This window comes from Artibeus jamaicensis, unplaced genomic scaffold (assembly GCF_021234435.1).
Source record: "Artibeus jamaicensis isolate MK-2021 breed Jamaican fruit bat unplaced genomic scaffold, CSHL_Jam_final contig_851, whole genome shotgun sequence".
NCBI classification, from domain to species: Eukaryota; Metazoa; Chordata; class Mammalia; order Chiroptera; family Phyllostomidae; genus Artibeus; species Artibeus jamaicensis.
Genome location: NW_026521986.1, coordinates 13,764,288 through 13,777,092, shown reverse-complemented (window position 1 = coordinate 13,777,092; position 12,805 = coordinate 13,764,288). Strand labels below are relative to the sequence as shown.

General features: G+C 40.8%; 1 protein-coding gene across 4 annotated transcripts in view; it reads right to left on the bottom strand.

Annotated features, from left to right (window-relative positions):
• Positions 1-1,376: 1,376 nt before the first annotated feature.
• Positions 1,377-12,805, bottom strand: part of YLPM1 (YLP motif containing 1) — a 62,499-nt gene continuing 51,070 nt past the window's right edge. For 3 of the 4 annotated variants that reach the window (XM_037128274.2, XM_037128285.2, XM_053673267.1), the window contains 4 exons: positions 11,308-11,359; positions 5,809-5,939; positions 2,070-2,251; positions 1,377-1,774 (listed from right to left, as the gene is read on the bottom strand). In XM_037128274.2, the coding sequence (XP_036984169.2) occupies positions 2,105-2,251; positions 5,809-5,939; positions 11,308-11,359 (330 nt within the window). In that variant the 3' untranslated portion in view covers positions 1,377-1,774; positions 2,070-2,104. Of the gene's footprint in view, positions 1,775-2,069; positions 2,252-5,808; positions 5,940-11,307; positions 11,360-12,805 lie in introns of those variants that run through there. The other variant, XM_037128293.2, reaches the window with a different exon arrangement.

Sequence of the window (12,805 nt, the reverse complement as noted above, 5' to 3'; positions counted from 1 at the left end):
CTTTAAATTATAAAAACAGAGAACAGATTACTAGGTGCCCGGTGTTAGAGACGGGGGTGACTAAACAAACCCACAAGTGATGGAACTGCATAGAAACCCACCCCCACGACGTGGGACTCCCCGTGTTTCCTGGACTCGCACGTCTATTTCCTTCATCAAATTAGGGAATTTTTTGTTCATCACATACACATCACACACACACGACATACATTCCATGCCGAGTTACAGAAATACAGATGAAGCAACCGATAAATTTTTTCAGTAAAACTCCTTACAATGAGAAGGTACCTCCGGAAAAATTAGAAAGAGGGAGGGAAGAGACAAGGGGCGGAAGGGTGTAAAAGGGAAAGAGAAGGGGGGAGGAATGGATGGTCGTGTTCTATAAATGGTCTGAATGACCTCTAAGACATACCACTACGAAGAAAAAAAGGCGCTGACCCGTTGTTCCGACAGTACTGGCAGTAAGCCAGGCAGGCTGTAGACACACATGATTACTCACATATCTGCAACTCGTGTACTTCGGACGACGTAATACTTAAAAGGCTGAGGGGCCTCCAAAGTGTGCAACTCTCAGTTGAAACGTTAAGGCAATCTGATTCAGAATTCATGCCTGGCCTCCGCCTGAGATGACACTTACTTTGGTTTGCCCAATCAACAATCAGAATTTGTTCGCAAGGGAAATAAACCCATCTAGAAAATGTTAAGACTTTGTCTGTGTCAATGAGCTTCTGAATTAATCATTGATATCTGAATAAAATGCAAACCTTTAGAAAATTATGTGAATCAAATAAGGGTCAACAGACTACTGTGTGTTATCAACGGCCACACTTTCCAATCACGAGCAATCTGGCAAGAAGCTGAAGCCCTGACAGGCCTAAAGGCTTCCTGCCAGGGCTCTGCATCTCCACACTCCTTCCCTGAGAGATGGATTAAAATATCAAAGACTCAAGATCAGCACTAAGACAATAAGCTCCTGGGTTCTAGAGGTGCATCAACTCTATGCAGCAGGTGTCAAAGTCAGAGCAGGAAAAATAAAAACATAACAGCATCAAGAGAGAATGTAAAAAGAGGAAGGATGCAGAGAGGGAGGAACAGAGAAAGGGCCAAAAACATAAAGAAAATCATGTTGCAGAACAGGGAACACACAAATATTTAAATTGTCTGTACTAGTCTTTAAGATATAAAGGCAGAGAAGGGAACCACCAATAGAACATAGACGAGTGTTTTGAACATCACTGAGCCTTGTGTGATGTGTCACGGAATCATCGAGCCACATAATAGTCAGTGGGAGAGAGGTTTTGGGATGTGCGGCTTGCATGCCATTAGAACACACCATATTTAAAAAGCAATTAGAAAAAACAAGAGAAAGGGGCCCATGCTGTATTGCCCATGAATCTCATCGGCTTTATCATGAAAGTTTATTGTTTTTAATCCTAGTACAATCAGCTACCAGTTACATACAGTAAAAAACCAAAACAGCCACAAAGCAATGATGATAGAGAGTCCATGAGATTGTAAGGTGGAGAAAGTGTTTTCTGTTGGACTCCTCCACCTGGTTTCGGCAGTTAACCTATCACTCCCACCCTCCCCAGAATAGTTTTTAAAAATTTTAATTTCTTGCTTACATACAGCAAGATCCTAATACCTCTTGGGGACACTGGAGAACTTTTAAAAACAAAAGCAGTAGAAACAGAACAAAAACGGAAACTGGAAGCAAGGCGACGCACGACGAAGCTCTGGGGCCTCAGCTTCAGTTCACCTCAAGGCGGGCCATCTGGAAAGGAATGGAAGGGCCGTCACGCCGGGAAGGAACAGGCAAGCTCAGCAGACCTCAGTCTCTCACCCCTCCACTCCTTCACAAATCTACAGAATTCATGCTTTCTCAAGTCTTACATTTTTATATGTGAGTCAGGTTGCAGAGAATTGCTTGCAAACCAGCACATACTTAATTTTTTAGAACCAGAAAATACAGAAAGTGACACCTTTTTAACAAAGCATGCTGTCTACTTTATCTCAAACCCTTCAAAACAACCACACAGTAGGCTACTTATGTGACTCTGTACCCTTACCTTAGGGGAAAATGACTCCGTTCGAAAACTAAGTCTCATATGTACTTGGTTCGATTGAGGGCTTTTTCAGCCAGGTGACCACTTTCATCGGTGATTTTCTCCCAGTCTGTCTGTCCGACCACAAAGCCTATGGCCCTTTTCCTATCTGCATCCTTCTTTTCCTCCAGGTCTGCCCATCTCACCTAGAAAGAACACAGTGTTAGGCTGGGCTTTAGGAAAAATAAATATGCAAAAGTCTTTCCCCCTCTTTGGATAGTCTAAGGGGTAGGATAACTAACATAAAACCAGAAGTTTAAAAAATTAGAAGTGGGAGAATTGGAGAAAGGCATGTATCTTAAGCTGCAGATAGATCTCCCTGGGTGATCACCAAGTCCTCACCATGCCAGCTCCCAACAGTTCAGCTCTCAGCTCAGGCCCACCCCTTCCAACTCATCTGTCATTTTTTTTAGTTCACTGACCTCATCTCTTTTAACCTAACTAGAGCACTGACCTCTCCCCAGTTCTCCTGTGTGCACTCTTGCTCCCCCAGCCCATTTTGCTGGATAAGCTCCCTAAAATGTACAGCGGTGACTCTCATCTGCTGTGAACCCTTCCCCTATGCCCAGAATGAATCCGGGAAAACGGGCCCCTCCGAACCCAACCCTGTCCGCTGTCCTGCAGCGCCTGTGGGCAGTGCCTTCAGGGCAATGGTGTCAGTCAGAGGCGGCTTCTTAAACATCAGTGTCCCTCCTGACTTTCTTTCCTAGAGGGACTATTATTGAGATTTACAATCTCCATTTCTTTGCCATTTATCTTAACTGTTAAAAATGTGGCAGTACAGAAAAACCGTAACGAACACTGAAAGTTTTGAGGCACACATACTTCGTTCACTGTCACTAATATCTCTACAATGAGCTCAGCAAACAGTACAAGGGACAGGTTCACCTTCCACAGTCACCAAAGGAACAAAGTGAAAGTCCACTTGAACTATCATTTTATACCCAACTAAGAAAGTGAAACTTTTAAAAAATAAATTATATTTTAAAACCCAACCATTTTGGTAAAATTATAGTACGAGCAATTCTACTGAATGACCTTTTCATAGAACAGAAGTTAATCCCAGGGAACTTGCCTGGGATTTGTAAAAAGCTGAGTATTGGAACTCAAGAGAGCCCAGGGAAGGAATGAACAATGAACTGTGTATCTCTTGCTACCTGCAGGATCTCCAGGTGCTCTGACGCCGATTCTGCAAGTGGTTTGAGTTAAAAACTATCTGAAACTTGGGAGTGAGGCATGGGAGGAGGGTTACAGTGGGGTCAGTAAAGAACTGGGGTGTGCGTAGCTCCGCTCCCCACCCACCTATTTACAGTGTAAAGTACATGGGATCACAAACTCCTCACTGATGAGGGTGACAGTTATTGGACTAAAAATAAACTAGAGAAAAATATTTCTCATTTCGGATTACTCATGGTTACCAGAACTATACCAAATTATCATCACCAGGAAGAGTTCTTTCTATTCCACTGCCCCAACCTTAAAACTGGAATAGGAGGTATCAATACAGGTAGTCCCCGGGAGGAGCTGGGCACACAAAGAAGGCCACTAATCAGATCTCCCTTCCCCACCGGCTCAGGCCTCAGAGATAAAGCCGGGCCCAGGGCCTGGGAAGCACGTGAAAGCCCTCTGAACCTGGCGTTTTCTGTAATGGTGTCCACTCTAACGAAACTTCACCCCCTTACACTAAATGTTCTTTTTCTAGTAAAGTACTGAGGAAATTCATAAAAAGGCAATGATATATAAAAATAAAGACATTATATATGACCTCATTCTTAATTAAAAAATGTAAAATGAGATACTTTTTTTTCACTTATCAGATTGTGAAAAATTTTAAAGTTTGGTAACGGCACTGCAGGGGCAAGTGTGAAAAAATAGGCATTTACTTACATGTGGGTGTCTAAATAGATGTACCTTTCTGGAAAGCAATCTCACAATATCTGTCGGAAATGATAAATCATATTCTATGAGCTGCAGCTTTAGTGCTGAAAGTCCACCCTATGGATACACTTTCAAAGAGATGTCAAGACATATACGAGGTCTGTCCAGAAAAAGTTCAGCCATTGTTAATATAATGAGAACAGTTTGTGTGACATCAATGTAACCCGGCAGACAAGGAAAGTGGACTGGAATGCGCATGTGTGAACAACTGGGACTTCACTGTACTACTAGTCAGTGGGGGCAGTAGATGCCGCTGAGTGAGCATGTGTACTGTGTGGCTATCGAATTCAAAATGACTGAGGCAGGAAAACAATGAATCTGCTCTGTGTCGAATTTTGACTTAAGCCTGAACATTCCTCCACGGAGACTATTCCTATGATTCAGAAGGCTGCAGCTGTGGGCAACTGGTGATTGGCAGCCTCATCGCAACAGTGCACTCGCTAATGCATCGTGTCTTGTGCAGAGTTTTTTTTGTGAAACATCAAATCACCTAGATGACTCAGCCCCCCTACAGCCCAGATTTGGCACCCTGTGACTTATGGCTTTTCCCAAAACTAAAATCACCTTTGAGAGGGAAGAGATTTCAGGCTGTCGATAAGATTCAGGAAAATACAATGGGGCAGCTGATGGCTACTGGGAGAAGTGTGTGAGGTCCCAAGGTGCCTACTTTGAAGGGGACTGAGGTGTCACTGTCCTGTGTGCAGTGTGTCTTGTATCATGTATCTTCTCCAGCAGACGTCTCTATTTTTCACAGTACACGGCTGGGTACCTTCTGGACAGACCTTGTACATCATGACTTTCACCACAGTACTAGCAATAAAATGAAACCAGAATAATTATCTATCAATAAGGGACCAGATAACATTTAAGTAGATGCTGATAGAGAAAGATTAAGACTGATGAGCTGGAAAAGGTTTATGCAGATCACATATAATATGATCCCTTTTGCCTTATTATTTTGCTTTAAAGGCTATACAGAGATACTCCTTTTGCTGAATTTGACATCTGTGTGGAAGACCCAGCTTTATTTCTCTGTGCCCTGTCATGTCACGAAGTGCAAAACTTCTATGTTTCAACTCTTTAAGCAAATCTGGCTGATTATTTATTGATCAATCATCATTGATCTCCATATGTCAAACTCAGTGGCTATTTTTTTGTTTCTAATTTACTTGTCTTCTCTGTACCATTTAACAATGTACCTCTCTTTACTTCTCAAAACATTTATCTCTATCTGTACTTCTCAATTTTGGAGTCCTGAGTCCTATTATCATTTCGAATTTAGTTGGCCCCTCAATGAACTTCTGCTTTTTCACTCTCAAACTTCTGACACCTCCAGTTTTCTCTACTTCAGGAAATGGCATCCCACACACAGAGTACTTCCGCCCAGGACCCTGAAGAGCCAGCCCTGCTTCTGTCTACTCCTGGACTCTCCACATTGAATCCATTCAGAAGTCTCACAGATTCTCTTTAACACTCTTCTCTGCACCTGGCTCTTTTGATCCATGACAAAATGGCCCAAGCAGCTACTCCACAGTCCGTTAAGGTTGACAACTTGCTAGCCATTTCTGTTCTCCATTTTTAAGTTTACTTGTATGCTTTGACCCGATAATTTATAAAGTCTGACTCATTTTTCTGAAGTGTAATTTAGTGTACACTAAATTTCTCCAAAAAACAGCATTTGTGTGATTATCTGTCTATAACTTTCTAAAACCAGATGCTCAAATGGGCCCTTCCTCTGTCGGCAGTTATTGACAAAGTCTCTTACCCTCTTCTTCCCAGGCTCCGAAGCGCGAGTGTCGTAATCGTCAGGGAGCTGAAGATAGTCTTCCATTCTGCTGGCAATTGCCTCCCAGTCCCGCTTCCTCTTGGTGCCAGTCCTCAAGCCGTCCAACTTGTCTGAGGGACAAACACAGAGCCGCAGCGTTAAGGGAGAGTGTGGGCTCGCACGCGACGCACAAGCACGGGAAGGAAGGCTGGAGCGCGGTCAGAGGGCGCGTCCTCGTGCTGGAGAGCAGCATCTCTTGCGGATCCCAACTATCTTCTTGGCGAGATACTATCAAATTCTGTGCAATCTGCACTATTTATTTGCTGTTTGTACTGACAGCCATTACAGTATGATGGTGGTTCAGGTAGCAGCTATGGACAGAGCAAGAAAGGCGCTTGTCTCCTGGCCTCCCTGTCTCCCACCCCACCCCTCCCAAATCACACTTGCAGCTCTTGTGCTCTGAAGGAAAATGCAAAGTTGAGTTTAGAAAAAAAAATTTTTTTTTGCCCATTCTTTTTTTCCTCTAGCACAGCGTTAACACCACCCATTTGCCCTGCAATCGTGTATGGTGCTGTGTCACATGAAAAGCAGGTAGTACCAAGAACTTAATGAGCCAAGCTAACGTTTTAAAAGGTTTTAGATGACTGGTTTCCTGGGAGTTCAACCTCTGTGAGAAGATGCACGAGTTAATGCTTAAGAGTAAGCTGACCGCACAGCACAAACCACCACTTCCTTTGGTTATACTATGTAGCACTGTTGACCATTTTGAGGCGAGGGGCTAGTCAGCCAGAGTGACCAGATCAGAATTTTCTTTCTGAATCCTCAATTTGTGAGAGCCAGGCTTTCCAAGGCCCCCAAACTGTACTCGGTTAAATGAACGGAAATTGCCAATTCAAAAATTACGAGGTACAAGTTTAGGTGTCTTCAAAAAGAACACAAGATGAAATGTGTGGCCTTTTTTATTGGTTGTTAATACTGATTCTGATTTCTACATGTGGAATACTATGTTACATAGTTTAGTTACATTGAAGCACTAAACTGTTGGATCATCTGTAGTTATACAAGCACACTATTGTTGAGCAGGTCAATAAAGGAAAATCTGAAAACTTCCAAAACACTCAATAGCCCCACTTCACTGAACTCCACAAAGGATGCTTAAAATCTTTTAAGCACCAAGTTGGACAGAACTGATATGAAACGTACAATGGAAGCAGTGGCAGGAGAGGGCAAGTTTATGCTTCAAATGTAAAAGTTTCACACAAAACTAATTGCACCATAACACACAGGCTACAAAAACCAGTAACAGTTTGTGTACTTGGCAAAGTTTTTATTTTCTAAACCCCTCCCCGACAAAAGCAGTATTATTTAAAAATCCGGCCAGGCAAACTATGACACGTCACAAAACTCAAGAAAATTTTATCATATCACTTTGGAAAAATTTTAACATGGATGAGTTCAACAGAAACAGTCTTCTAACCTCTGTAAATCGCATGCTGTACCAAACGGTTCTATCGGCAAGTATATGACAGGCCATATTATACAGAATCTTAAAGAAGTGACCCCTTGATTGTGCAGGGTCACAGGATTAGAAAACCAACAGAGCCCCACAAACGATAAACCTGTCTCAGTTCGACACCGCACAGTATTACCAGAAGAGTAGGAAGCTCCCATACAATTATCAATTAACCTCAAAGGATTTCCAGACTTAGTAAGACCAATTTTGACATTCACATACTTCGAAGGGAAGTTCATATATCAATTCCAAGAATAAGGCACGGCCAAGCAGCAGCGCAGGACAGCGCGAGGACTGACTGCAAGCGCTTTCCCTCACACGCTGCGTGCGACAGGAGCTACAGACCAGGAGTCCCGTACCGGCCACGTGGAAGGAAGTTCAGAGCACGTGTTTTAGTCTGAACACCCTTGTCTGTAAGGTTTAATTTGAAATTTGTGCATAACACGTTTAAAGTTTCCTTCTTGAGGCTGAAGAAAGGTTCACACCTCTTCCGCACGGCATCCTGGAAGCCCAAACACACAGATGTATGGCACAAGGTGAGGGAGGAAGGACCTGGAGCGCTAGTTACAGAAGACCACTGGTGTCCAGTACACTCACACTAATGACTTTCAGAGGTCTGAGTTTCAAAAGATGTTTTAAGATGAAGGGGAAGGTTTAAATATCCAACTTGACCAGTCACAGATTTTTAACACATCTTCGAAACAGTATATATATTATAGCGTAAAAGAAAAACAATTTAGATACATCTCTGTATTTTTTAGATTAATGATGTTTCTGGGAATTTGTTCGTAGTGAACATACAGAATTGGGTGCCTATATAAGTCGTAACTGCATTCCAGCTGCGGGGAGGAGACCCGCGGACACACAGAAGGACCTGTACACAGTAACTCACAGGCAGAGACAAATGACAGCGATGAGAAACTCAAAAGAACTTGATATGCAGAAACCTAAGTCACGTCACTGGAATTTAAGTAGCTTCAAGGCTGTCTTTCCAGTGTTTGATGTGCATTAGGGGGCCTGGGTCCCCGGTTTGACTCAAGGGGTAACACAGGCAGTTTCAATGGCTCTATGACATGCAAGCCAGATGTGCAGGCCAGTTCTGAACGTTTCTTTTTTCTTTCTAGAAAGATTTTATTTATTTTTAGAGAGATGGAAAGGAGGGAGAAAGGAGAGAAACTTGGATGTGCAAGAGATACATCAACCAGTTGCCTCTTGCATGCCCCCAACTGGGGACCTGGCCTGTAACCCAGACATGTGCCCTGACCAGGAATAGAACTGGCGACCTATCAGTTCACAGGCTGGAGCTCAATCCACTGAGCTGCACCAGCAAGGGCCAGTTCTGAATGTTTCTAAAATTACACCACTTCTAATTTATAACACTCAAACATAGGCTGAACTGTACACTGTACTTCATGAACACAGATAAAAAACCTGCCATGAAATTTAACCCACTCCTTGAAAGAGTATAGGTGAGTATTTTCTCAATGGCAGACTCATTTGTGAATCAAAATCCCTCAGTTTCAGATTCAGCTCCTCTGGCTCAGTGTGACACTGCTAAAGCTCAATACGCTTCCATCCAGCATAAACATGTTACCAAGAGTGACTTAAGAATGCTGGGAAACTCAGAAAAATAAACTCTACTTGATAATCAAATTTACTGAATTTGTTACAATAAGGAAGGCAACACAAATAGGCTACTTCTCAGATGAAGATCCTCGTGTTACAGAGAAGAATCTTCTTTTTAGTTGCTTCCACAGGCTAATCTCGAGGAGGCAGGCACTTTCAAGAACACTCACACTCGGTCTGTCTTCCTCCACGGGCAGAATAGCTCTCAGCATAACACAGGGTGTGAGGAGCAAGTACTTACATACAACGTCAATGTCGCTCTGACTAAAAATAAACAAATGCCCGACTGCAAGCACGTGAAAATGTGCTTTCCAGATCCACTGCCACATCTTTAGTGCCTTTAATTGAAAGGGTTTACTTAACAAAACAAACCCATTTCTGGAATTCACTGTGTAACAGTCTTTAAAATAGACTAAATTTGTATTAAATTTATTTTCTGAGAAGAAAATAGACAGGCAAGAATTTTTTCTAGAAATCAATACCAAGATTAATAGCATATTTTCTTGAATCATCATTACTAAATTCTACTTTCTTTTTAAAATTAGAAGGAAAAATAGAAAAGACAGGTTAGAATTTAAAAACACATTACCCTAGACCATATATTACATAAGGCCTCTGGCTATATGCTTGGCTAAAATATTTCTCCCTTTTATAACCCCTTTTAAACAAATATTTTATTTGTTCACTTTTAGAGAGAGAGGAAGGGAAGGAGAAAGAGTGGGAGAGAAACATCAATGTGTGGTTGCCTCTCATATGTGCCTCACTGGGGACTTGGCCTGCAACCCAGGCATGTGCCCTGACTGGGAATCGAACCAGTGACCCTTTGCTTCTCAGGCCCGTGCTCAATCCACCGAGCTACACCAGCCAGGGCAATATAATCCCTTTGGTCTCTCAATGATCTCTCCACGCCCCAAATATAAACACTATTCATAAAACCAGAGAAAAGGGACATGATCTTTACAGTCTAACAGGTTATCTTAAAAGTACAGACCTTCCAACATTTTTAACCTAATGTTGAAACAAGCAGCTCTAAAGCATTATTATTAAAAGTAAGTTGTGATGATTATGTTCCTACATATTTAATTGCATTTAAACACATAAATTCTTTAAGAGTTTTAGGGCAGAAGATAATTGGCTATGATGATTTCCTACAGAGGGAAGACTAGGGGAAGAATGTCGGTAACCACGTACAATTTCCACATGACATACAGTAGAAAAAAAATCTAGACTTTACAACAAAGCAACTACCCAATAACACAGTAATAGTGCAGTTTATGGAACTACCTTTTAACATCACACCTGGTCAATGTCAATGGCAAATGTGATCAGCTGGGCGAAATAAAAGGCATAGCTTATGAGGCTGTAAAATGCACCCCTTTGATGTCAGAAACACCAATGTGTCCCAAACAGTGAAGCAGCTAAATGATCAAATTTATTCTAAACTTATGATATTTAGATGATTCTTTCAGCTTTGGAATAATAGCGTGATACCAGGAAGAGAAACTCAAAGACTGACAGCCCTACTTCATATATTAGTAAGGTCAAGCTTCTCAAAAAGTCCTTATCGAATTTTCTTGGATTATTTATTAACATATCTTAATCCACATATTAAATGGTTCTCTTTAAGTAAAGTAAAAACAGAAACAAAAAAAAAAGAAAAAAATGCTATGAAATATTGGAGGAAAATCCATTGGATATGCATGATTTTCTGCTTGGCAGATAACTTCACACTAAGCAGTTCCAATTTTTGATTTAGACAACCATTTAAATCAGTTTACCTTATAATCTGGCACTAAAGGCAAGTTGAAGGGAAATATAAGTAGAATCTTATAAAGCAGGTGCTTCAAAAACCTAAATGATGTATCTACCACTCCCCACCCAGAAACTCCAATTTGTTATACAAGGAAAATAATTGCCTTTTAATTAATTTTTAAGCTTCAATATTCATTATTCCTATTATTTCTACCCAAAGTACTCACAATCTGGTTCAACTTTGGACTGCAGTTAAATATTCTTTTAGAAAACCAGAATTCTCATCAGTACTAACATGTCTGATTAACACGAAAGAATGGATTTCAAAAGTGACAGCATTTTATGACTAAATTTATCATGTGTTTCCACTTACTCTAAAAATCTGAAGTGGTATTGAAGGTAGTTCTTTTAAAATACTCTTCTTTCATTCTGTCACAAGACATAACTAGTTAAACTGAAAGCTAACAAAACAGACTGAGGGTGTAAGGTAGGCCAAAAATCTTGGTTTAAGCAGAACTTTTGGGAAATTTGTTCTCCTTACAGCAGAAAGATCTATGACCATTACCATCAGGTATCACATATAAAAACAGGAAAAAGGAAATACCCACCTAGCTTTGCCTCAGATGTGTCCATCTCCCATTTGCTTTTCGGAATGTAACCCTAAATCGTACACAGAGAGAAGCTCGAAGGGTTAGAAAGAGACACATACATGCATATCACTTTTGATTTTGGAAAAGCATTAAAACTGGGAATGGATACAGTTTCCACTCACTTGTTATAAAAATATCCCTAGGGAAAACACTGTTTCATTATCTTGGCAGAAACTGAATTACCAAATGCATAAATCTTCACTGCCTAGATTTTAGAGTAATCACTTCAGAATGGTATCGTGAAGGCGCTGTGAAGCAGCTACAGTTCAGGACGCACGACTGTGGTCTGAACACCAGCTGCACAGTAAACGTGGTAAGAATGTACGGCAGTCACTGTGCAAGTATCCAGAGTAGCAAAGGATTTGTAACACTGGCTGGGTTATTATCTCCAATCAATTGCTGTACTCAAGTGATAGTAGCCATGAGGTCCAGAGTGTTTTTCAAGACAATTATAAGTTATAGTCCAGCATAATTTTGAATACTCAAAAGAAAGGAGAAATCTCAGTTTCGCTGAATACAACTATGAAATTCAACTTCATTTTTAAATGATTCCATACATTTGCCAGATCTTACAAAGGCTAATTTTACTGAATCAATTTCAGAGCATTTCTTTTTCGTAAGTTGGAAACTGATGATTATTTCCGATGTCTTCTAAAATCACATTTTCCTATTACATGAAAAACCAGAAACCTCCACAGGCAATTTACATCTTATTTAATAAAATGACTGGGTGGTTTATTTCAAACAAAGTCCCATAGTATTTTCAAATTTCCCAACATACCTATTTAATTATGTTGTAATCCTTTCAGTTTATTCACCTGGCAAGTTAAGTATATACTTTTTTGGTAATTTACTATGATTCCCCTTTTTCCTTACTTGGACTCTGTTCTATCAGACTCTAACATACAGAACTTTAACACTAGAACTTATTATGTACAACAGGTTCATCAAAGGTGTCAGCGTCTTTTAAGAATCAATGTATCTCCTGACTAGTGGGATGTTCAAGTTCACAGAATAGACTGACACACGTAAGTTGCAAAGTACGCTGACCACTTTGAAGGCAGTAGCTTCTCTGTAAGAGTTTAATAGAGCATCGTCATTCTTCCAGGAAACCTACAGGTCTTATACAGTTCTAGTCTTTAAACCAGACTAATAATTCAATTTCAACTCATTAGGCAGTATTCCAGGTTTATAAATTATACCATCTTTTTCAAATACATTTTAAGAACAAACCAAGACAAAGCTATGCTGAAGTGATGGTGTTGGAAGTATTGATGAAATTTGTACAAATTATGCCTCGAAAGTCATCTGACAACCTTATGCATCACTAGAATAATTGTAAATTCTGAGTCACATCAACTAGATTCACTGAAGCACTAATGAAGGCAGAATATCAAACCAATGACTGCCCCCGCCCGTTCTCTTAATCAAGAAAAGTCTGGCTTTCACCCAGCTA